Source organism: Drosophila gunungcola, assembly GCF_025200985.1.
Source record: "Drosophila gunungcola strain Sukarami chromosome 2R unlocalized genomic scaffold, Dgunungcola_SK_2 000004F, whole genome shotgun sequence".
NCBI classification, from domain to species: domain Eukaryota; kingdom Metazoa; phylum Arthropoda; class Insecta; order Diptera; family Drosophilidae; genus Drosophila; species Drosophila gunungcola.
Genome location: NW_026453167.1, coordinates 363,601 through 390,881, shown reverse-complemented (window position 1 = coordinate 390,881; position 27,281 = coordinate 363,601). Strand labels below are relative to the sequence as shown.

The 27,281-nt window shown below is 38.4% G+C and overlaps 2 protein-coding genes across 3 annotated transcripts in view; both read right to left on the bottom strand.

Annotated features, from left to right (window-relative positions):
• Positions 1–864: 864 nt before the first annotated feature.
• On the bottom strand, positions 865–1,850 carry LOC128254011 (serine/threonine-protein phosphatase PP-Y). Its single transcript, XM_052982775.1, is given in 3 exon segments — positions 865–1,184; positions 1,187–1,445; positions 1,447–1,850. Coding segments are annotated over 3 exon segments (906 nt in total). The 5' UTR covers positions 1,774–1,850.
• A 23,129-nt stretch (positions 1,851–24,979) lies between these two features.
• The window catches only part of LOC128253870 (uncharacterized), a 37,096-nt gene continuing 34,794 nt past the window's right edge, over positions 24,980–27,281 (bottom strand). The window contains exon 7 of one of the 2 annotated variants that reach the window (XM_052982575.1): positions 24,980–26,317. In XM_052982575.1, coding sequence (XP_052838535.1) covers positions 26,178–26,317 — 140 coding nt within the window. In that variant the 3' untranslated portion in view covers positions 24,980–26,177. The remainder of the gene's footprint in view (positions 26,318–27,281) is intronic. The other variant, XM_052982574.1, reaches the window with a different exon arrangement.

Here is a 27,281-nt window from a genome sequence, read left to right as displayed (position 1 = left end):
GGAAAAGTTAAGCGCCATGCAAAATTCATTTGACCAAACAGCACGGCAATGAGCTGCAAATGAAATGGGGAAACGAGCGTGTTGAAGTCACCTGTCCAGCAGCCAGGTGACATTGACAGTGTGCCAGGATACAGACGAGGATTCCATCACGAGAGTCTCACACTTGACCTTTCAATGGCTCAACACACCAGCACTCAAACGGAATTGGCTTTAAGTAAATAGTAAATGAAATAACATATGAAAATGTCATTTAATTTTGTTGGTTTTTGTTTTGTTTTTATTTTTTGTTTTGATTTTATTTATCTCAAATATATCATTTGATATTAAGGCTGCATATATTCCATTAAAAATTAAGCATTTAAGGCATAACAATGGTAATAAGGGCTCAAATCGGGAATGTTATACCAAATAAAATATTTTTAAGTTTGAGGATTTTTGCAAAAAATGTATAAAAAAGCAAAGATTTGACAAAAATTAACAATTTTAGATTTGCATCCGAATTGATTAATTTTAGTCTCTTATTGACATTAATATGGTTATGATTAGAACATGTTCAGAATAAATTCAGAATCCAGTGATTCGACCAAAAACTGAAATATTTAAGATAAAACAATGAAAATAGTGTATTAAATCGGGATTGTCACACCTCTTCGAGCGCAAAATAAAAGTCCCAATCAATTGGCAATTAAATCAAATAATAATTATTTTTGTGAAATTTTTAGAAAAAATAATAATTTGGCTAAAATCGATTCTATTAGTTTAATCTAAGCCCAATACATAAAATACATAACCCCACCAGAAGTTAATAATAAATAGTTTCAAATTATCCACGTAAAAACACATACATATTGTTAAAGGATAAGTTTATTCGCTCTCTTTGTAATTGTGGCTGGGCTTAATGATGACAAAGGAGCAGGTTAGGTCCTCGCTGACGCTCATCACGCCGCCGGCATTGTTCATCTGACCGCAGTAGTTGGGGGCTGAGAATATAGTGACCAGACGGCGGTTGGCAAAGAACTCGTACCCGTCCTCCACAACTTCATGGGCGCGAGCCACCAGGTCCAAGTCGTGGGCCTTAAGGAAATCCCGCACAATGTCCTCATCGAAGGTGAACGATACTCCGCGTTCATTTCGGCCCCAGCCGTCGGCGGTAGTACTGAGATCCGCCCAGAGGAGATCGCACAGAGGCCCTCGTCCGGAACAGCTGTTGGCCTTCGGAGCAGCTTGATGTCCTCCAATTTCCGGAGCGAGGGACTCAATCCACCGTGGCAGCAGAAGATTCTTTCACCCACAATCGCCGCCACTGGCAGCCAATCGAAGCAGTCCGTAAAACTTTGCCACAATCTCACCGTATGCCTACGTTTAAGCTCATCAAAAAATCCGTAAATGCGATTTATGCTGGCACACTCGTGATTTCCGCGGAGCAGAAAGAAATTCTCCGGACTATTTTACTTTATAGGCGAACAGCAAGCAGATAGTCTCAAGCGATTGTTTACCCCGGTCCACGTAATCGCCGAGAAACAAATAGTTTGCCTTTGGCGGAAAACCACATGCCCGGAAAATTCGCAAGAGATCCGTAAACTGGCCGTGGATGTCGCCGCAAATTTTCACCGGAGCCTTTAGTTCCAGGAGCATCGGTTGCCTCATTATCACATTACGGGTTTGCTGAATGAGTCCCTTGATAAGCTCTTCATCGAATGAGCAATTTCCCATATTTAAAGATGTGAGGTCTTTTATGATGCGGTCTAATTCCTCAGTGGTCAAGCTAGCCATTGTGCTTGCTGTTTTTTGTGTAAAAGAACAAGAATTTGTTTGATTGTATTAATTTTTTATGTGCATTTAAAAGACGACTACTTTGATTAGGTTGAGGAAATAATAATTTTTATTATGTTTTACAACATATGTTTTATAACATTTTTAAATTTAAATTTGTTATGTATAATCAAACAGGTTAGAATCATTAGTAAAATATTTTTTAAAAAAGATTACAAGATTTTTTATATTATTTTAAAATTCAATACATCTGAGCAGGAAAGCCATGAAATGGTTTTTGCTGTTGAGGAACATGTTATCAAACTGATTGACCACACAAAGCAGTTAGTAGTGAAACATATTTGCAGGCTTATATGTGTTTTTTCATGTGCAAGGATAATCCTGCTATTCTTCCCTGTCCACAGGACCATATCGAATCTGAGCCCAGACTTGACTTGGCTTAAAGCAGAAGCGTTAAAGTGCAAAAGATTTATGGAATTTATTTATGTGCCAGTTAAAATGGCTACAACGGGGGGTGGGAGTAGGGTTGGTTGGTGGACTGAAGGCCGCTGCCCATCATCATCATCTTCGTTAGCATCATTATCATCATGGCTGTCGTCGTCGTCATCTCCATCAGAAGCGCCATCACAATTTTCGTTGCGGCGGTGTGGACGTAAGCGGATTTGCGACAAAACTCATTCGCCATGGACACGATGCCACGCCCATTCCGAGCGGCCCCCTTTCAGCTGAGTGGACCCCCCTTTTGGCCTGGCTTGAATCGCTCCGCTGGTCAAAACCTCCGACGTCTTTGCTGCTTGTTAGCAGTTGACAGCAAAAAGCGACGGGGCTAAATCCTGTTAAAATTTAGTGCAAAATAAGATAGAATGCTGGATGTTTAGCTGGGAAAAGGAAAGTAAATTATTCGTTCTTCGCTCTCATTGAATGCTGTGTACCACGTTTTTCCACTTTTATTTCTCCTCTCTTTCACTCTGTTTTCTCCCCTTGCACTTTCCATTGAAAATACAAAAATATACATACTATATATATAGAAATATAATGTAAATAAAATAAAGTTCCTGCTGGCCATATACATAAGTTTTGCCATTTTATACGTACAAGACCTAGCAACATAAATATCTTTGTATTCCGCTGGCCCATAAATTGTCGCAGAAAGCTCCGAAAACAATAAAAATAAATGAACTTGAGTGAGTCTTTGCACTAGAACCGAAAATGAAACCAAAACCGAAGCTGAGAGACCCAACGAAACCAAAAAAAGAAGCCCCAAATTGGAACTGAAACTCGAAACGAGGCAATTTGATGTTGATTATTACTCGTCCTTCTAGTGGGAATTACTTTCCCCGGCTATGGTTTATGTGTTGCCGGCTATTTTGGCTATTAGTATTTATTGTCCTGTCCGCTGCCGACCGAAATCGCATTCTAAATGATAAAGAATTCGTTGGGCATATATCTTCATCAGCTGCTCAAAAACAAGACAGCGGTTGCCAATAAAAGTTATGCAATATGGCTTGATAAGTTTAAAGAAGGGGAAGACTTAAATTGGGCGAGCTCCCCTGCCAAAAATTCGAATTAGCCCATTTCGTATTAACGTAATAAAAATAAAACCAATATTGGAGAAAATATTTGCCTGAATTAATGGCCAATTTTAAAACTTGCTGTTTTTTACTTCATCTCTGCAAATGATTTATTTATTACAACTTCACATATTTACCTTTACTTCACAAGTCCCTTTCAATAGTTGCATTTTTATTTATTTTCCTCTGCCCACAATTTAAATAAGCTTTACTGCTTTTAAACCCCTCTTTTTATATAAGTTTTAATTTTGAAATTAAAATGTTTGCTAAGAAAGCTCCTTTGCATGAATTTATTGGCTACTCCTGAAAGTTTCTTTCAGCTGTTTTGCCCTACGTTCAGCGTGCCAGAGAAAATCAAAATAAAATACACATAAATGCGATTGTTTATGCGGGGATTTCGAAGGGGAAATGTGGGGCTGTGGGGATGTGGGGGCACTGGAGTAGATATGAACCGGACAACAATTGAGAGAGTTACCATGGCAGCAGGACATCAGGACATCGGGGGCGGAGTGGTTGCTCCTAAGTCCCGACACGTGCTGAAGCTCTGCCTTTTCTTTCCCTACAACTCCTGTTCTGGTGCAATGTGCGTGGATAGATGCACAGAAACCATAGTATTTCAACAACATTCATTGAGCAAACTTTGCAACCAAATAATCTAATCTTTGTATAAAAGAACAGCTTACAATGAAAGAATTTAAGAAAGAATTTATTGAATTTGACATGTTGTAATGGATTTGCATTTGAGTTTTAAATACAATTCCTGAAACAATTTTAAGACTATGTGAAAAACCATTATATATATGGCTAATTTCATTCAAAAGATTTTAAAACACTTGTATACAAATCAATAGATAAAAATAAAACATGTTTTAGTCATTTTTTTCTTTTTTTGACAAACTATTCAAAATGCGGTGTATGGGAATCTCTTATCTATATAAATTTCATTCATCCATTAAACTCATAAAATTCTCAATTTATAACCATAAAATTGAAGGTTTTTTCGAAAACAAGTTTTTAAATGGGGAAAATGATTCAGCAACTGTAATATAATATGTGTTCTTTCCGTGCACCATGCAGCGTCTCAAATTGCCATTCGACTCGACTCGAATTTGGTCTGAGGTGGGGCATCTAAAAAGCAATAACAAATGGCGACAGTTAGTGTGTGAAATGCAGTTGTATTTCACTAGCTCTTTTTTCCTGCTCCACACTCTTCTGGCTTAGCATTTCACTTTTCGCTTGGGCAACAACTCCATTCCATCTACATTTCTATTCAGACGGGTTCATTTTGCACTTTTACTGCTCCGTGTCTGATTCAGAATCTGCTCTTTTCTACACGTGTCGGTGACATTTCCCCGGGCGTGCATTCATATAAATATTTGCAAACAGTTGCTCACTTGAAACTTGTTTGATTTGCCAGTGGCTGGCATGAAAGACAAGGATACTGAATGGAGAAATGGAAATCAAAATTAAACAAGGAAGCCTTAAAAAGCCCTACGCTTCGGATAACGCAATTTGAACTGGCGCTATCGAAGCGTAAGGCTTCATAATTGACTAACTTCAGTTTTTTGCCTCCTTTTATTCGACAAATATCACAAATTTTAGATTGCCAAACCAATTTCATTTTGGTTCAATATTTGTTTTGCTAAATAAACTGAGCAAGAAATTTCCTCGACGGGCCAAAAACACTAATTTATACCGAGGTTAAATTTTAATTTCTCATTTCCAAAGCCACATGCTATAGATATTTATCAGATCAATAGAGAATATTTTATTAGCCAAGTAAACAGATATTAAATTAAAGAAATATAAAAACTCACAACTCATTTAATGCACTTAAAGTGATGGAAGCTGATGGCGATGGGGAATAGGGGACATCAATTAATGCAATCTGTAAGCAAATTTGGAGAGTCGAGCTCTCAAAGTCTCTGGCAGTCCGGGGCTTGACAACTTAATGTCGGGCTAGAAAACAATTTGCATGGCCTGAGAAATGCCAGCTGAGGCCACAAATAAATATTGAAACCGAAAAAGGATTGCTTGGCGAGGACGAGGACGAAGAAGGAAAAAGGAGCACTTCTGGTTTCTGGTCACTGGGGTTCTTGAAGTTGTCCTCATAATCTGATGCTAGTTATAAACTCCTGGCCGGCGGCCTGACCAACCAAAGTCATTTATATTTGTGCCCGGAGAGTCTTGGGTTTCACAGCCGCTGCCGGGGCTGGCAAATATAATCATTCATGGTTTTCAGAGCATGAATCACATGCAAATGGCCAACAGAGCCGGTGGCCCGTTGTGTTGAGCTGTGTTGCCTGTGCAAATAGATTCATAAATCAGTATGAAAATATTATTTGATTTCCGTTTTCACAAAATGCCACAAAAGAAGGCCCTTCTCCCGCACTTTTCCGTACCCTTATCGGTGTCCGAATCCGAATCTGAATCGCAACTCCGTGACGTTGTCGGAAGCTACTAATTGGAGCATAAAGTACCAGCAACAAATGTATGGTCCTTATTATTCTTTTATGCTGCTAAATCGTCAATACCCTTGAAGAATTTGCATAAAATTAGCATGATTATGGGAGTCTTGAGTTCGATTCGGAGAGGAGGTCCTATAAAAAACACATTCGTAGCTTCTAAGCACCCACTTATTTATCCAGATTTTATGCAGTATTAGCATAAAACAATTTTTAAACATCATCAAGATTATAGATTTAATTTATTAGTGATAAAATACTAGTATTTAGATTCTTTCTTTAAAAGTTATGTTTATACACTTAAACATTTATTATAAAATTTTACTAAAACAATAATTGTGGATAAATATAGCTTATACATTGGTTTGATTAATGAAAAACGTAAATTAATAAGTTTCTTATTAATAAGTTTATTTTATAAATGAGGTCTTGAACACCCCATATTCAACCACAATTATTGTGTAATACATTTTGAAACACAACTTTTTATTGACGAGTTACACGTTTCTAAAAAACAAAATTTGTGCCTTATTAATAATATTTTATCCATTTTGTTTTCCTGAAGCTTTTTTAAAAACTTAAATTTGTAACAACAATCATTCTCTGCAAATAAGCTAATGGTCCAAAAAGGCACTTTTAGCTTGACGAATAGGGTATTTAATTTCCACCTAGCCGGAGACAAACTTTTCCTACTCTTATTTTTTGCCAGATGTCCCCTTGCGGAAGCAAAATGTTGACATTGCGTCATGCGGCCTGTGAATTATGGGTAGTATCCCTAGCTTAGGCCATTGGCAGTGCAACAATGAGCACTTCCGCTTGTCTGTCTCGCCTGCTCGCTCTCTATACTGTACATCCATGGTTATATCCACAGGGAGCTCCCTTGTCCTTGGAATCCTATCTCGATTTTCTTTGCAATCAAGCGGAGCATCCTCAAAAGTATGCAACAGCATCTGGGATTTGTGCATTTGTGGATTTCTGCAGTTGCTGCATGGCCAAATGTCGGGGTTCAAGTCGTGACAGGCAAAATGAGTGCCAGTGCCTTTCTGCTCATTGTGGCGCAGCGGTTGTGTGGCGTGCTGTATATCCAACCACTGCTTAATATTTCCGCTCGCACACTTGCTTATTTATTATGCTTCCGCCATCCTGCGGCGCAAAAGAGGCAGAAGGCACAGTATTATGCTACACGAATAGAAATTCCACATATTCTTTCTTTACTTCACATCTCGAAGAACGCTGCAACTACATTTTCATTTCCTTGGAGGGTTATTATTAAGAGGGTTATATATTTTATTGGGTATTTAGAAGTCTTGTTGCCAGTTCTTATACATATACTTAAAACTAGGTAGTGAAGTAACTCAAAATTCAAATATTTTATTGTGTTTTAAGAAATTTCAAAAGAATTTAATTTTGAACTTTTTTTTGGAAATAAAAACTCACATATTTCATTGCGTATTAAGAAATAATTTTGCACTTTAATTGGAAATCATGAGAAATTTATTATGCACTAAGAAATCTCGAGCAACGTTGCAACTTATTGCATATATTTTTTTGCACCCTTCATTGGCTACCTATGAAATGACAGTATAACTGAATTTATGTAATTTAACATTTTAAAGCAACAACTGCCAATTCAAGTCCTAACTAAAATAATATTAATTGAATTTTATTTGTTCTTTAATATCCTAACGCTACAAGTGTACTTATATTTTTTTCGTGACTAACGTAACGTAGTTTCAAAAATAATAATAATAATTCGAATGCATTACTTAAATATTTAAATTATAAATTGAAAATTACTTTTTATTATATTTTTCACACATTTGTCCACATTTTTTCACTGTGCAACTTAGGCTGCCACATGCGGCTAGTTGGCTTCGTCTCGTCTGCCCTAATGCCAACTCACTTGACTTGGCCCATTTGGCCAGGGACTTGGGATCCGTACTTGGAACTGGGTACTGGGAACTGGGAACTCGGAGTAACTGGGAGTAACTGGGAGTTGTCTGGCTGGCCCTCGCCTGCGTCATGTTAAGTGCCTACATAGGATAATCTGCACATCTCAAGTCGACTTTATGCGGGCATTGTGTGCCCGCCCTTTTTTCGCTTCCATTGCAGTCAAGCTGTGCAGTTGACTCGCAAGTCGAGCCCCCTGCGAGGCTTATCCTCATCGCCGTTTTCTGTGCTCTGCATTCGGCGTGCCCTTTTTCGCCCTCCCCCTTTTCGGCTCCCCACGACTGTCGCCTTAAGTAATTAGCATGTTGAACGCGAGGGGCTGGTTGAGTGGTTGGTTGAGTGGGTGGTGGTGTGGGTGGGGTAGTGCAGCAAGTGCGGGTGGACACTCGGCTGGCTTTGACAACCGCTGAGCAACGGCACAGCGGGGAATGGCAGGGCCAATATTCCGCTTAAGCTGCAGTCCGAAAACACGGTAGAAATCGTAATTAAAGTCAAGGAGAAGGTCTTTGGCGTCAACGGAAATTATACAAAAATTATGGGACGGTGATCATTATAAGCGATATTTAAAAAAAATTTTAAAGGTTTATTTACTTAAACGATTAGCAACTTTATATACACAATTAATTTTATTCACACATCGACACTTGTTTCACACAAGTACACTAACTTACATTTTTGGCTTTGTCGAACGTGTAAAATATTCGTTATGGATTTTTTTTTGGTCGCGGCATTGATATGATATGTATTGTGAAAAAAATCCTCTAAAAGAAAAGCATTTGCAGGATATGACATATTAAATGGTTAAGACGCTTTACCACTTATGTACCGGTACTAATGTTTTGGGATCGGTAACGGCTATTCTGTTTGCTATATATTTCGGTTAAGTTTCGGTTATTTATTAAAGTGAAGGCAATATAGCAATAATTGTGTTCTTCTTCCTTTAAAACATTTTGTTATGAATAATCAAGTTATTTAAGTTATTCAACTTTCTGATTTCATAATCGATATTTGTGCTGCAGCAGCATCTCAGAGCGCTTGCCCTGCCTATTAAATTCTGATTGGCAACCGTACGAAACGAAGCCTGTCAACCGGGAGTCGCGTGTTGCAGGGGTGGTGCAACAGTTGTTGCAGCTGCCGTTGCTCCTGTACATGTTGCTGCTGCACGGATAAAGCTCATGCTTGGGTAATCGCAGTCGCCAACAAAGCGGGTTTTTCAAACGTGTGTCGATGGTGCCACAGGTAGTTTTCGCGTTTGGCCACGTGCCGTGTGGCTAATTATGTACGTGACTCAGCTGGCACGTTACCCAGAATCGCTCGCCCAAAGAACATTACACCTTGCGTTGTTTTGTGGGCTGAGCATGTCATTGACATCATTAAGCTCTTTGGCAGATTTGTCTAAATTTCCAATAGATTTCCACCGTTCGACGACTGTCAGCGAAAATGTGTGCCTCGCATTCGCATTCGCATTCGGATTCAATGTCATTTCGATTCCCGATTGCCGGGGCGCATAAAATTTCCACCGCTGTGGGTTTCCACTTTTCCATTTTATTTCCCCTTTTCCGAGCCACGTTTGATGTCATTGCTGATTCTGCGGTCGCAGCGGGCTCGTCTTGTAAGGTGCTTACCACATCAGCGACATTGGCATCGCAGGTGTTGGGGCTCCGAGTTAACAAGAAAATTGTTGTTTCTGCCGCCTTGTCATGCGAGATACAGCCGCGGTCAAAAGAGTGTTATTTGCAGTACTTTTGAAAATGTATTTTTAAAAAGAACCGAACAAAGTAGTCATTTGCCTAATAGGGCTCTACTAAAACTCCCATTTTGGTGTATTAAATGATCGAAATTATTTTACTTAAAATGCTGATATGATCAATAAATATAAAAGAATTTTTGTAGCATGTATTATAAGCGTTTGAGCTTATAAGCTTATTATAAAAGAAGAAAATTTATATAATTTCATTCAGGTTTGTTAAGCCAATAAACTATTAATATTCAATAAACTTTTGTACTTGTAATCGTTTCAATTGTTAAGAAAGTATTATATTAAAGCAAACCACCAACGTATTTATTTATCAAAATATGTATAGATGTTAAAGTATGTATTTCGTGATCTTGCACCATTAGTTGGTAGTACAAAAAAATATTGTAGATCCTTGATTTGCTAAATTGTTTTAGTTTAAATACAGAAATATAAACAAATTTTTGAAGATTTTGTATTAGCTGGAAAGAATTTAAGAACTTTAAAAAAATATATGATTTAAGTTTTGTTTTTTGTTTTGTTTTTGCTATTTTGTTGGCCTGCCCCGTGCTTCTGGGAGTGTCGTTACAATTTTCCATCAAACAGAGAGGAGAACTTTCATGTTATTGAAAAGCGCACAGGAACGAAGAAAAAACAACCTTAATGCTAAAAAATATCAAATGACTTTGACTCGTCGCCATCGCAGGATGTGTGTGAGTGGGTGTCTGAATCCCTGTCTGCCTGTGTTTGCTAAGCATTTTTAAATGGATCCACCTGCGAGTCTGAGTGTGTGAGTGCCACATAAGTTGCCTTTCATTGTTGCTTTTGTTTGTCTTGTTTGTCGCCAAGTGCGTTGATTAAATTTTCTCTAGGCCATCACCGAGTTTCGGTGTGTGTGAGTGTGAGTGTGTGATATCTTATTGTATGGCATCGTATTTCGTGTATTTTGAAAAGATTAAATGCTCCACTGCGCAGCGCTTTGACAAGGTGATATAGTTTGATTTGGTGAGAGATACATATGGTATTTGGCGGAGTGCGGTAACAATTTCACCTGACTACTGAATTTGCCACGAGCTACCGTAACCATTTGCCACCACTCATTTCATGGCCTTCTCGTCTTTATAAATAGCGCATATGGGCCGTTAGCCAAATTGAGTCTATATATTATATTATATATATTTGCTTAGGGTAAAGGAGTTTGTCTGCAGAAATATGTGATGGAAAAAATCCACCGTATTTCCAGAAATTAATTTAAGGGTGTTGATGAAAGACTTACTCAAGTGAGTTTTTAAACAACTGAACTTTAACAAAAAAAATACTTTTACAAATACAAATAGGCTGTTTCACATAAGCTTTTGCACTATTAAGAAAAATCCATTAATGGTTAAATGACGTTGAAATTGTCAGATGGTTAAAACTTAGACTTCAGGCAGTAGAAATCATAAGTTATCATAGTTGAAAATAGTATTTAAAAACATTGCTTCAGCACTGACATATTTAAGGGCATAATTGATTTCCAATCGAATCTCGTCAGCCCCCAGAATCTCGTCAGTCAAAATTTCGCATTCGCGACTCCTTCAGCTTTAAAAGCAATTTACATTCGATCTGACTTTTATCCTTTGCTCTCGTCGTTTAGGGTCCTTTGGCAACTGCATTACCACTACATTACACACACACACACACACACACAGACACACACACACACACACACACACACAAGTCTTCCACTCATACATACTCAAGTTCGCGAAGGCTTCGTCTCAATTGCATGGGAAATTTGCATAAGTTGCCAGCTGTCGTCTGGCGGCGTTTTCCGCTTTCCCCCGCCCCTTTCCTTGTGCTAAAAGGGTCTTCTGCAATTTAATGAGCAACTGCAGATAAATCTTAAGCGGCAGTTAAACCCATTTTTCTCTGGTTTTGGGCAAATATTTGCTCCCCCGGAACGCTTTCCAAATGCAAATCGCAGTCCCAAAGGAGCCAAACCAATTGCACCCACAAATGCAAAAAGAAAGTGGCGTAAGTATGGGGGAAAAGGGAAACGGGTGCAACAACGAGCCACTAAACAGAATGCAATTTGCTTGTTTGACCCAAATTGTTGTGAGATTTGCCTTTCACCAACCAACAACGGCTGAAGCATCTCCTCCCTTCCGCTTTCCCTTTTAGTTAAGCCCTTTCTTCAGTTCTTACTCCTTTCTCCTGTCTTTGTTTAGGTTTATCTTTTTGCAATTGTGCAGCCAGCGAAAGAAGCAGCAACAGCAGCATCAGCACCAAAAGTAGAAGTAGAAGTAGAAGAAGTCTGCGTCAGGCTCATCCTGTCGGTCGGATAACAATAGAGCCTTACTTTCACTTTCCCCATTGTTTGGCGCCAGCTGCATTGCATATTTTCCTTGCTCTTACTGCCCACTGAGCGAAAAGAGTGCAACTTAGAACTCAAGTTGTAAATTTCTATGAGTTTTTTTTTGTATTTTAAACATATTTTGCTAACTATTTATCTCTTGTCTTCCAGATCTCTTCTAGTGGATGATGCTTAATACCCAATACCAAGTAAATAATAAATGACAGGAAGCTCATGAAACTTAACTGTATGCTTTGCTTTTGAAGTAATGGGGTGTGTTGCATTCATTGAAAAGTAAGCAAACAAACAAAACAAGGAAAACTTGCTAAATTATTTCAATGATGTCCAGCCATGTAAAAGACATTTAAAAATATTAAAGGGTATTAAAAGATTGATTACTTCAAATTCAATTCCATTGTTTGTTTTTTTATTTGCATAAAGTGCTACAAAGTTTAACCTAATAATTCAATTCAAATTCAATTCAATGTTTAAATGCTTTTTAGATTACATAAAGTTACGTTTAGTTTAGTGATTCGTAAATTGTTTGCTTAATTATGTAAGTAAAATTTAATATGTTCATTACACTCATTACTATAAATATTTAAATTGTTATTTTAGTAACAATTTTTAAAGAGTTGCTACTCATTTTTAGAAATAATGTTTTAAAACTTCAAGTTATAGTTTTGTGCATCAGGTATAAGATCATATAAGACATATCATTTGTAATAACTTTTGTAACCATTATTTATAATTAAATTTAAATATTTTTTTCCCAGTGTGAATATCCACTGCTTCCCCGGTGTATCCTGAAAAGGACTCAACAGGCGAGTGCAGGGCGATAAGCACGCAGACACCTGCAGACGCAGACCTCGACGAAGGCACGTTCTGCATTTCGTTTGCATTTTCGGCTGCGATTATTGGCACTTTAAATGTTAACTCCGTCTGACTGAAACGCCGCAGCAATTGAAATATAAGCCAGGCTAAAACGAAAACGCAAGAGGAACGAAACGCTGGTTGCCTCAGCATTTGTTATTCTTATTCGGATTCAAGTTCTCATTCGCATACACATTCGCGTTCTTGTTCCGTTCGAATTGAGGTGGCTGCCAGGTACGGGGTAATTTTGTTTCATTTGCTTTCCAAAGTTTGACAAGCGGCCCGGGGCCAAGAGATATATACTACATACAAGAGATACAATGCATAAAACTCAAATGGTGAAAGGAGAAAGGAGAAAGTAGCATCCAGCTTCGTTAATTTCCTTTAGGAATTCCAAGGCCAAGTTGGAGCAACTTGTGAATTCCGACAATGCCGGCTGTTGCTTCCCACATGGCTTTCTAATGTCTTAAGAGCGAGTTTTGGCTAATAAGCCCCACTTATGTGATGAATTATTTACCTTTATTGAAAGCGCCCAAGCTGCCGTGCTAACAACACCTCCTGTTTTTGTGTTTGTTGTTGTCTCTGCTGCACGCTTATAATTTATTTAAATAAGCCCCTATGACGTTTTTAATTCACTGACAATGATGTCAGCCACTGAGCCAAAAGTTTGTGGAAGAGGGGACGGGTGGATCAGCCCAGAACCTTTGGCCTGGCATAATTTGAATATTTCTGGCATAAAAACAAGAGCGCAAAACAAAAATCAACAAACAACTTCGCCAACGACAACGTGGCCAAAAACAAAATCAACGGCAGTGAGAGGGGAGCGCAAGGACCGCCGATGACATTGCCGAGGTCTTTTACATACATACCCTGCAATTTGCCGGGGATGGGCGAAGCTTTAATATTATGTTTATTTTGCCAGAGAGAATTATGTATACAAGCAGTTAGTTTGATTACAGTTTGTAAGTCGGCAGAGAAATCGAAAAAATAACAGAGTTTTGTTAGCCAAGAGAATGCCTACAACATGTCAAAAATGTGTAGACACTTTTTAAAAGTATGCAAGATAGATTTTTTGAATAACCCACTTTAATATTTATACTGAAAAGGATGAAGGACTATCGATTAATTTTTATTTAAATTTAAATTAAAATAAATGCAAAATGTTTGTGAAACAAAACATAGTCAAGATTGAGGAGTGCACAAAAATATTTTAATATTCCTTAACAAAGTTAACATACCCATTTTTGGGGTTATGGCCATGGGGACAAGGCCAACAAATGAGCGTAAGCAAAAATCTTGTCACAGCGCAAAAAAATGTTTATAATTTTTCTCGTGGAATTTGCAGCGTAATTTCTCTCAATTTCAGCGAGGCGATGGTGGGGACTGCCAGGAGCTGCCAGGACCTCCCAAGGACCAAGCCCCAGACCGCCGAACCATTTGTTGTAGCCACTAAATGTCAACGGGAGCTACAGCTACAGCTACAGCTACAACCTCATCATCTCGCATTTAATATGCGTGCGGCTGCCTGTTGTGGCAAATAATATGCCTGATGATGATGGCGATGCGATGGCGCTGAAGGAGAACTATAAATGCTGGCAGGATTCTGGAGAAGGTGTTTTCACCTGGTGGGGGTGGTGGTGACTGGTGTATCAGTCGGGCTTCCTGCTGCCTGTGCCCGGGAATGTGTTCACTGTAAAAATTAGCATATTTAATGCGAGCAGCACGTTAGGTTATTAGAGACACATTCTCACCGTGCCGCAAAGCGTGCAAAAAAAAGGTAGAGGAAGGGGGGTTGAGGAGGGGGTACTGGCGACACGGCCATGTTGCAGCATGTAAAACAATCACGCCCACACAAGCGTTAAGTAAGCAGCTACAACAACTACAACAGCTACAGCAGCAGCAAAAACAACAGCAGCAGGCCGAAAGACAGACGGCGGGCCTGAATTTTGCATAATTTTCCCTCGCAGCCAAAAGTCCTGACTTGGAGGGGGCTGCACTGGGCGAAAAGACAGAATGGAAAATCTCATAATTAAACTGCGCAGCAAATTTACACTTATGTATGTAGCGCTAGTCACGTTGAATGTGAAATACAAACGTATTTTAACATGCAAAGTTTTTTTTACTCTGTACATTTTAATTAATAATTACAATTTTTGTTTCTAATTTTAATTATGATGGAATACTGCTCATTTAAACAGTTTTCTCATTTCCCACACTATTTATTGAAAAGTAGTATGAAAATATAAGTGCTTAATTTAAATCATAGTTCTTAAGGTTCAGCTTAACTTTCAGTTATACTTCTAAGACTAACAAATTCCGAAATGGGTCCTGTATTTAATATTTAACAGAAATTGGGAATTAAAAAAAAAATGTATTTCTTTTGCAGCCAAATGTTGATTTGAGTCTTTAAAGTTTCACTGTATGTAGTATAAAAATAGTTTCCCTCAAATTTTTTGTTGTGCAGGAGCTGAGGGGCAGAGAAATGAGCCCGTAAGCTACTTAGTTTTTATTACACTCAGCCGCATTGTTTTTTATGCTCCAGTGCAGGCAGCAGTCCAAGCTGAAATCCCCAGTGAGCTTCAGGCTCATTTCCTTCTACACGAGCTAGGAGGAGAAATGCCGATTTGTTCCCTTTTTGCGACCAGATTTTTCACGCCACTCGAAAGTGCAAATTGCATGAAATGTTTTTGTTTCTCCGCCCGATGTGAGCTTGAATCAGCTACCGTTTTTTAAGTGCCCGATGCTTGAGCGGTAAGGCCGGTGATTGCTTTAAGCTGCGGTGGCCGTCAGGTCCGAATATTAAATATATGAATATCAGCAGCAGGCACCGCGTGCAATAATAATCACGTTCGCTACCGCACGTCCCACGTCCCACATCCAATGTTCAATGTCCAATGTCCAATGTCCGAAATGACTCCCCGAAAAGGTGCCAGAAAGCAAAACGCAGCACACAATGCACTGCCATCGGGATGCGATTCTGATATAACCGGGCAGTTACACGTGTCGGTCCGGTCTGAGCCAGAATCTGGGTCTGGTTTTCGGTTTTCAGTTTTCGGTTTGGACTGGCTCCTGACACATGGCAGTGCAATTTTAAGTGCTGCGATAAGGGGACGGCGTCCATCGAGCGGCGGTGGTAACCATGCGATGGCGATTTTCGTTGCTGCACAGAGAAAAATATTTGATATCTATTATTTTTATTTAAAATTGGCAAAAAACAAGAAAAGAAAAATGAACTTGTCGCCCTTAGCACCTTCATAACAATTAAAATGCCTTCAACATTTTTTTAAGTTTTTAAGGATACTAAATAAATACAAACAATAATATTTATAGTATGCTTTAAAGATTATCTCAAAAAATTTATTTAAAATATCTGATATGATATCACCTGTCAAGGTGTATTTTAAACACCTCACTTCCATTTCAAAAAATACTTAAAATGAATTTAATGGATTGTTCTGGGTTTCCCACAACAAGTTTTTGTGAAAACTAATAATAATATTGGACCCTAAGATTATAACAAATATTTAAAGAAATGAATGAAATGAAAAGCTAATGAATGTTATAGAATTAAAAAATATTTTTCTGAACATGCATGTATTCTATTGTCCTTAAAATTTATTGATTAAAATACACTAGATGGAAGTTGCAGACTTACCGGGAAAAGTGATGATTAAAGGAAACGCAGAAAATATGAAAATGTAGATCCCAAAAAAGTTATACATAGAATTACCATAATTTTGCCCTGTGTGATATATAATATTATAATTTTTCCCTGTGTGTCATTTTTTCTCCCCGCACACACGCACAGTGGCCACGTGTTTGCGAGTGTCCTGGAGATGTTATCAATCATGGTTTTTGGTGTGGATAGTTGCGTATACTTGCGTGGTCAGTTGCTGGGTCACGAATGTGGGTCGTTGCCTGGACACTGGCCCCTCATATCTCACATCCCCTTCTGATCTCCTCATTAACGCTTTAACGCACAATTTAAGATATTTGCAAATTTAATGCATGAAATATAAATAGTACAGAGGGTGAACGAACCGCTTTTACAACACGTGTCTGGGCCAAAAATAAAAGTTTGGTGGGACAAAAAGTTGGAACAAAGAAAAAGATAAGGCTGCGGAATGAGATGATAAACTTGGACTTAACCTGCCAACGGAAATAATCCCGAAGGACATAAGTCCTTTGGCTGGCAGTTGATATTTTTATATTTGTATTAAAAAACGTTGACAGAGAAGAAATTGTTCTTCCCAAATAAAAAAACATTTGAGGCTTTAAAAATCCTCAATTTGATGTAAATATTTTTATTGGAAACAAAAAATTGAGCTTTCACTTATGCAAGCAGTAAATTATTTATTAATATATAATAGCTTGCATACTTACTTTCAATACTTATTATTTATGTTTATCACCACTCTAGCCTATAACTATAATAACTAACTAACTATAATAAAATTTATTTAATTTCAATAGCTTAGAGCAATAACGTAATTGATTGTATTCTAAAGTGATACAGGAAATTAAAAACTATCAAGCATTTTGTATATTTTTACGACCTTTCCTTTATTGAGGACAAAAATTCATTCTCTCAGTAAAAAAAAACATGGCACAATGCTTGGAGTTCATTTTCCCAAATTTTTACGACCACTTTCACCCGAATAACATATTTTGGCTGGGCCCACAGCGGCAAAAAAAACAGAGAAAGAGCCGGGGAAACTTTACTTTTTATTGTGCTTTTTTTATGCGATTCTTTCTATTTGCTAGCAATTTCTGGCGTAACAATATTTTGTTTGTCTGTTGATCCTGCCGCTGCCGTTGCCGTTGCAGCTGTTTTCCCTGTTAAGGTGCCAAAAAGCGTTTAGCAGTTTAACCGCTGACACACCCCAAGGCAACGATATTGGTCTGGCCAACATCTGCTGGGTAAAGCATCTCAATCTTGGTTGGGAAAAGGCACTAGGGCTTATGTTTTGCCTCGCAGGATCTGCAGTCTGGCGCTACCTCATATCCTGTGTGTGTGTGGTGTGTGTGCAGCGTGTCTGGAAATACTTGAGCTGCTATTTGGAGCACACACACTTACCCACTCGCATCCTGTTCCTTTGTTGTGGGGAGCAATTTTACTTTTTCTTTGCTGGCACGCAGTGCTTGTTAGTGCGTCCGTAAGTATGCTACAGAAATTGTCAGAATATCTCTACGGCTTGCCGTTTGTCAACCCAGTTGGGAAAAAACAATAAAAAAAAAATAGACAAAAAATCATGGGAATTCGAAACAAGCCAGGTATGGGGAGATTCTATTTAAGTTTCACTTTGAGCTAAGCTCGAGATTCTTTTTAATCCTCCCCAGCCGTTGCAACTGGGCAAAGCTCACTGAACAAGCTGCAGATAGTTCCAAGCTAATAATGTAGTGCCAGGGGTCATGGCAGATCAAAAGGCAGCTGCAATTGCCGGGAAAAGCCACAGGCAAATATGCATAAACATATTTGAAATTGGATTTGCCCTGCATCCGCACAACGCCAAATGCAGATTTGATTATTTGCCATGTGTCGAGCACTCGACTGCCTAGAATCTCTCTTCGAAAAATAACTTCTTGAATGGAGTGTGTTTGCCCAGTGCTTGAGGAATTTTGGAATTCGTGTGTTGCCACATGCATAAATCCAGCCCAAAACGCAAGTTCCCTGGCAAATAGCAGCACAAACAAATGGCAAAGAAAGTCAGCCAGTCAGCAGCAATTTGGGCACGTCAATATCGGAAATTGCATTATGAGTTATTACAAAATTGATTTCTGGACACACAATGGTCGCCCACTGGCATTTTCAGCATTTAAGGCTGATGAGCATCCTGGACTGAAAGCGTGAATAATTTATACCCCTAATGTCTGGCAACAGTTGCCTAATGAGTCTGCATTTGTGTGTCTTGACAAACAAATAAAACACCTTGGACTTGACCACTGTGACTACGCTTATCGCAGCCAGAGATGCCCACAAATCATGAATGAACTGAACTAGTAGAACTAAAATTAAATTTTGAGGAATAAAAATGGTTAATATACAGTTACAAAGAAAATGGTAAATATACAATTTTCTTAAATTTGCAGAGTAATTAACTTAGCAGAGATTGATAGTGATCAGAAATGTTATTACTTAGCTTAAAAGAAACACTTTAAAAGTAGAATTTAAGTTGTTTCTAATTAAAATAATATCTGTCGATTTAATTTATAAAATAGATCATAAATAGTACAGATTTATGAGTCCGACTGACAATTTAATTTGTAAATTGTATAACAATTTAATTTTTGAATATCCGAATTATGAAGAAATTATGAGATTTAAGGGTCAATCGGTCAACCCTAAATCGCTCTCACACGCACGACAATATGAATATGCATTCATTGCCGGGCATGGAATGTGATTTGGCTTGTAATGGCAATTTAACTAACACACAAATCATAATGTGCAGCGCCACCAGGCGTGGCAACAATCCAAATCCAGCACGCTATATGCATATGAGCATCACGATGACATGCGGCCAGGGCAAATACAAATGCAAACAACGACGATAAGGTGGCGCCGTGCATGACAAATAACCCAAAATGGAAAATCACAGCATCACTGTGGAGGCCACATCAGCAGGCCTCTTACCATTCCCATTGCCATTCCCATTTGACTGGGAGTTATGCAAAATCAATGCATTGGATCATCATTGCATCTCTCGACGCCAAAGAGTTGGCCAATTAGCAACTGCAACCGAAGCTGCAACAGTGAGCTGGGTCAAGACTCAGCACGTTCTGGTCATGTAAATTGCATCCAAGTGTCATGTTTCTGTCTTGCTCTGAACTGCAACTGCAACTGCAGCAGGCTTTAATCCAATTGAGTTGCCAGAGAGCCTTATTAAATTATTTATCAGAAAGGCAAGGAGGAGCAGCCTTATAGCTTACAGTTTTTATATTTGATGAGCTTTAAATTGAGTCGAGTTAGTGACACTTTGCAAGGACTTTTGCTTGTCAACAGGACGTTTGTACATTTGCATCATTTAAATAAATGTATGAGGGGGTTTTTAAAGTTGATACACTTACACATCCCCCCTCGAACCTGATTGCATTTCAATTATTTAAAATTCGAGCCTGGAATTTTTGCATGCATTGGGCAAATGAATTTATCTATTTGTTTTCTGCACAATTGCCTGCATTTAGAGGGACGTTTGATTGATGGACGGCTGAAATCTGTACTGTGCACACACATGATTTCATATATAATTTAAGCCCTTGGCAAACAGAGATCTTTCAATTGGGCAATTTAATTAAAAACTGATGTTCATGGCTGGCTAACCCTCTTTGCCTTCTAAATTATGTGGCATTTGTTGGGGGTAGAGGGCATTTCCATAGTTTTTCGAGCAGCCTTTATGTCCTTTCTATGCAAATGTCTTGGAAAGAAGGGAAAGAGAAATCAGCGTCATAAAATTGTATGTTGTCTTCCTTTTTGGCAGGCAAATATGGCGACAGAAAAGAAAATTCAATGGTCCTTGCCTTTGCCGGGTGGAAAACACATTGCGAGGGTCGCATATTTCACGTTACTTATCTTTATCATTGCCAACTAATTTCACAGCAACCAGGAGGGAATGAAACGAAATATTTGTTTATTTCTAGTTCATATCTCTCATGTGCGCTACACTTGTTTCCCTTTCACTTTGCCCACCCAAAGCCCCCCATTTTGTTCCTTGCTTTGTGGCATGTTTGCGCCATTTTGCGTTTTTGTTTATGTTTAGCTGGGTCATTGCGGCCATTCCTTATGCCACACACCATACATATTCTACATATGTGTGTGTCTCTGTCTCTGTTTTTTCGGGTGTGGGCTCCTCGCTATAAGTGTTTTTATTGTCTTTTGCTTAGGGTTAAGTTTTGTCATTGCCACGCTTTGTTTATGGCTGCCCCTGGCCACTTACCCCTGGATCCTGGGTCCTGTATCCTTTTTTTGCGGACACTGTATACAGCTAATCCTTTTGTTTTATGGCGTTTAATTTATTTTTAAAGCTTTCTGTTTCTGCCGCTCAACTTGTTTATAGGCCGCAAACAGACCGGCAGGCAACCAGAAGCAAAAAATCTATTTGCTTAGCATACTTTTTGCTACACACAAAAAAAATACACGCCTTTAAATTATACAAGCATATAGAAAAAAATAAATTCAATTGTGGGTCGTCGAATTCAATTTATGTTTTTACATGAGAGACTTTGTTTTTAAAACACATTAAATAAAATCCAATGTAGTAGGTTATTTTTTTTATAACAAAGTTTTAACTGAAAATAATATAATTTCAGCTGGCTTAAAAATTGAAATTTTAAAGCTTTCAACCAAATGCCAATTCTGTTCTCTGTGCATTCCTATAATTTTGGCCCGGCAAAACATGCAACAGGCCATGTCAAGTCACAATATTTGGGGCCAGCACACAAAACAAACGCCTAGCGGTACAGAAATAAACAAATAACAGATTTCAGCGCTGAGCAGCAGTATGGGGCGAAACATGCTCAAGTAATTGGCTACAAAACTGCAACATAACAATAACAATTCAATATGTCCGCAACAGATGCCCGATCCTCCCACAAAAATGCCCACCCACGCGAGCTATTTTGGCCGCCTGCACTTGTAAGCTTGGCCTAATTGGCCCTCATTACATCAAAGAGTTTTGCGTGGGGAATGCTAAGCGCAAATAAGACTCATCTGTGTGTGCGGTAATGAGTTCGAATATGGCCACGCCTCGGACATCTGCTGATGGCCATCGAGGGACTCTGGAGATGACCAAAGTTCGCTATTCTCACACAGAAAAAAAATAAGTTCACTTTTATATGGATACCTAATTGAATACATCACAATAATTCAATGTTGTCTTATGAAAATTTTTCTTTTTAAAACTCAAAAATCATAAGTCTCAACCAGTTTGTACAGTATCTAAAAGTATGCAATGAAAAGTATGAACGCATTATTTTTTAAAGCATATATTTTGTATTTTGTATGAATAATGAATAACCCCAGTTATTTCTGATTGTATTTTCAATATACTGAAATTAATTCCATAAATATTAACTCATCATTAAATATTTCTCTTAAGTGTCTCCCAAAATGATGTTTTCAATTTTTCACTGTGCCCATTTCTATTTCTGTCTGAAGAGTTCTCCACTTTCCCAATTGTCTTGCCTAGGTGATTGTGTTTGCGCACCTATATTAAATCGGGTTCGATTAATCTGCGGCTCGTTTTCACGGCTATGTGTGCTTAGTATTCCGTTTGCGTTTGCGTTTGTGTTTGTGTGCGCGTGTAAGAAGTTGGCCAAATAATTGTTTTCCATTATGCGCACACAAAAGAGGCGAAATGCGACCTTGAGTTAATGGTTGAGATGTTAACTTAAAGTGCTTTTAGCCTGCCAGTAAAAGTTTCGGTAATTGGGCATTCAGTAAGCTGGCGCTTTAAGAGGCTTTCAAGGCATTCATGATTTGATTTGATTGCAAAGTGAAGCATCAAACAAGGTTAAAATAAGGCACGACTTTCGAAAGCCAAACGGAATATTGTTTAATATTAATGAATGCTTTAGATTGCTTTTCGGCTGAGATTTTAAATGTTATGTTTTTAAACAAATTGATATTTTATTTTTTCAACCACAATTCAATAAAAATTTTATGGCTGATTTACCAATTCTTGAATCAACAAATTTGTGGCCTGAGCCAAGAGTGAAAAACTCTCAGTTGTGGTAAGCTCCCATGAAGACTAATGAAATTTTGCATCGATTAAAGAATTTGCCAAAAGCCAAAGCCACAAGACAGGAATCAGGATTCAGTCGGAACCCAGAGTTTGAGTGTGCTCGATGCACTCAAAACTAATGCCCTAATGAAATGTGCTGGCTCTGAGAGGCTCTTCGTCTGCCACTTTCAACTCTCGCACACAATGGCTATCGATTTCTGGCTGGGTGGGATAATAAAACCATTGGCAGAGCATTTTCAACAGGCCGCTTTTGCCGATGTGCAAGTACGTGTCTGTCATTTTGAATTACAAGACGCGTCTAAATGTACAGCGCTTCTCTGTCCACGGGACCACGGGGCGTATGAGTAACGCCTTCGGAAATTGCTGTGCTTTGCATTCGCATGGTGAGTCCATCCGCTGCTCCCAAACTGCCAACTTGTAGCATAATTGTGCGTCGTTAAGTTTATTATGAAGTGTACCCACACACACACACACACACACACACACACACACACACACATAAAGAGAGACACTCACATGAATGGCGGAGCACTTTAAGTCAAGCAATTGGAAACTAAATTGGAATTTTTATGACAGGCATCAGGCGAAGAATCCGGACTTGGCGTCCAAGGGCTCCAGCTCACACAATGCCACGGCATACATGGCGTATGCGCATTGTGTGTGGGCATTTGACCGACAACAGCTAACACACACTCCCAAAATCCCCCTCACACACACATAAATACACTTATAATGCGTTTTGCATTTGTTAAATTTCCCCCAGGCCCCGTTTTTGGGCGTTCGGCATTATGCGTTGACATGGCCGAAATTCACGCCTCACTTGGCCTGCCTTTCGGCCATTGCTGCTCAGTGGTCCATTCACTGCCGAGAATGACTTAATGAGTGCCCAAACGGAGATGTATGTATATTTAATGCCATAAGAAATTAGGGCCAGACAATGGGTCAGATTTCCATTATCGAATTGGGTTTTTGCAAGAAATTCCATCGTGTAATTTCATACTTTGCAGTTGGATAATTACACATAGGTTTATTGAAAGATGAAGGCAGCAAATTTAATTATTTATCAAGTGGCTTTCCATTTAAAATTTAAATCTTATTCTCTTTTTTAATTTGTTTAAAAATTTAATTTGTTTATAAAGAAACAGATTTGCTTTATAATGTATATATCTATTTTATGTTTGGTAAATTTAATCGTTAAAGAAACAAGGCAGCAAATTTAGTTTGAATTGAAATATCAAGTGGTGTTTCCATTTAAAACTTATGAGCATTAACTTACTCTTCTTTAATAAATAATTTAATTAATTAATTTCGTTTCAAAACACTTTATTTTAGTAAGCATACATTTTTTTGTTAAATTGTAATATGAATTATAATTCGTTAAAAAACCCTTAACTTTACTTTACCTTTGTTTGGAATACATTTTGTCAATTTTATGTTTGTTAATTAAAAGCCATTGTCTAATCTATTTCAGTTTTAGTTTTAAAATTCTATATTTGACACTTCTCCAGAACCTATTTGCGTAAAAACTTAACTTGCTAAAAATGGTACTTTTTTAAGGGTCTTTCATAAGAGATCCTGTTAGCCCACTTCATTAGCTTACTCCATTTGATTCTCAAAATAAAAGAACCTGCCATGAATGCCAGGTTTTTTCTATGGCTTCGACAACACCCTGTGGATGGATGTGTGCTGACTTGACTTTTATCTTTGGCCGCCTGCAGCGAGGGCCACGCCCCCTTCACTTCACACGCCCCCCATGAGTGTCTTTTGATATAACACATAATAACAATATATTTGAGGGTGTGTTTATGGTCGTATATGCAGAAACAGAAACTGTTGCCTGTTGTGGTGAACAACTTTGTTGCTGTTTTGTATTTGCCTCTTGGCCATTGCCACATTCACAAAACACTCTTGGCCCAATCTGCTTTCGGTTTTAGTGTGTCTATGTTTGCTTTTTGTGTGCGAGTTTGTGGCCAAGAGAGAAGCTTTAGCTTTGCTCGTTCGAATGCGGTTGGCATAACCATCAAATTGCATTGCTGCACTAGAGCACTGCTCTGCTCAACCATTATTTGAGCCAAGTTACGAACTGCTGAGATGCACTCTGTTCGGGGCAGTTCATTAAACGGGGTTAGCGCAATTCAACAGAAATAAAATTAGCAACAAATCAAAGTTCCATTGAAGGGGAAACTTTTTGTGGTCGATTTAAAACTTAATTAGCCGGATTACTCGGGTTTCCGTTTCCCGCACTCACTCATGTTGCTATTGTTTTTTTTTTCGACCGAAGGATGCATTGTTGAAATCCGAGCCGAAGGACAGGCTTCAAGTGTCGCTCTGCGTTGTGCCATCACATCAACTTCATCTCGTCGTCATCGCTATTTTCATCTCTCGTCATTCTCGACACACAATTTGGTTTTATTAACTCGAGGAAGAAGAGCGGAATGAAATGAACTGCGCTCGGCTCCCCAGATGGCGTTCTGAAATTGCTTTACCCAGCTCGAAAGTAAAAAGAAAACACCACTTCAACTTGCCGCATTAATCAAGACTCCAAGTGCCTGGTTTTGTATTTTGCATAATTTTATTATGTTTTATTTGTTCAGTTTTCTCATGATGGTTTTTTTTTTAATTTGGTTTGGTAATTTTCGTTACATTTAACTACACAGACTTAAAGGCTAGAAATCATTTCCGCAGCTGCACAAATCGATATTTACACGCAAACATTGGAAGCTTTTCTCAATCCATTTTGATTGAGCTCTCCTTTCACTTAGTTAGTCGCAAATGCCTTTGTATTTGCACATTGCTAAGACAGTTAAAAGTTATGTCCACTAATTAAAAATTGCTAAATATCCCTTATGTTAGACAATTAGTTTATTTTGATTACTCTGTTTTGGGTTTTTGGTTTTTGGTTTTCGGGTTTCGGTTTTCCTCTTTTGATTAACAACTTCTAGCCAAATGTTGCAATACTTATAAACTTTACCTTCTGTCGCACTCCTAAATTTGTTTGCACATCTCTGGCAAATAACCACTCTTAAACGTAATAGTTTATGTATGTAATTTAGTTTAACCAATCATTTATTTACAGCTTAATTCTGAAAGTTTCTTCGAAGAGCCTTTTCTAGAGTAAAACCAAATTCCTTTAGCTAAATCCATTTTAATCAGTTAAGTGGTTGTCTGTACAATGCAGCATAAATCAGGGCCAAATGATTGAGTGTGTTTTTAGTGGCTGAAACTAAGTTCTTAATCGTAGAGTGGGTCTTGTAAAAATATGAATTCTAGTTGGGAAATGCACGTCAGTTCGTTGACATGCTCAGGATCTTAGCTCCGAAATAATGGGCTTTCTTTATTTGATCTCTTTTGAATTTAATAGTTTATCTTTTTATAATACATGTGCGGCATAAGCTGCATCCTGTGGCTAAGTTCGACACTTTCACATTAACTAAACACACACACACAAACACACATACACACACATACATATAAAAAGAGAGTGTACATACACACAGGCTATATAGAGACAGAGATTGAGTTCTTAAGTTTGATTCGCTTTTCTGATAGTTTTGGCTTAGGATTTAGGTATGGTATGTGGTATGTGGTATGTGGTATGTAGTATGCTAGTACGTATGTCGGGCGATGCCGCTAGCAAGTTGTAGAGAAGTAACTAATGCAAGATTGGGGGCTTCAAAAAGGGGTAACCAGCTGATGACATAGTTACAAATGGGGCTTCTACTCCGGCCAGGCCATCTACACGATCTTCATATATACACTCGTGTGGAATATCCGATAGCCGCTGGCAATGATTATCATAATCATATGCAGCTGGGACTGCATTGTCTTCGTGGAGCCGCCCACATGTCCGTGATACATGGCCGCCGGATTGTCGCCTGCAGGAGAGAAATCCGGAGAATATGAAAATGAAATTTGCACAAAAATTTAATTAAAAAAAACACACACACACACTTAGTATACGGCAAAAAGCAAAGTGTGAGCTTAACCAACAAAATGCTAATGAGCGTCGTCGCTTCATCGCGCCAGAAACTTATAAATTATGACTGGCACTAACTACGTGGGCACTCTTTGTTTTCGTGTTAGTCTGCGTCCTCTCTTTCTTTCACCCACTACCCGTCTCCCTCTACTGGCATATACCCTTCTCTGTTTATGGCCCGGCTTTAATGGCATTTTGCCTGCCAAATGGTTGGATTCTGCAGCACCGTGCGCGGGCATTTTTAATCCACATGCTTGCGGCCGTGTAATTTTCATAAATTACTTTTATTGTTTTCCCTCTTAGCCATGCGCCTGATATATGAACTGAAAAAGAGCTACCGGTTACAGATACAGATACGGGATGCAGATACGGATACTGATACAGATACAAATACAGCTGCCGAGATACAGATGTACAAAAATTACGGTTACTCAAATGAGCAGTCCTTTGTTTATTCAAAGTTTTAATTTAATTTGGCGGACATAATTGAAATTTCCCCCGCACATTGCGACGCTTAACTCGATTGTGCACGGACAAAAAGTAAAACGTTTATTTATTTTTGTAATTCGGCAGTTAATTTCCTTATTTTTATGTTTTCCCAACCGATGGTCGTTAAATCACAAAGGACGTTATTTTATGATGAATTTGCCACATTTGGTAAAGGAAATATTATGTTGATTATTTCAGTAAATATTGTCATTTTAAATAAGAAGCTGAGGTACTTTAAAATATTCTATAAAATATTGCTCTTTGCCGTTGCCTTCAGAAAAGATGAAATTGATGAACAGTTTGTGTGCGATTTTCTTCTTTGCGCCAATGAAACCTTCATCCATTTTATCCCATCCCGGCCATTGTGTGTGGTA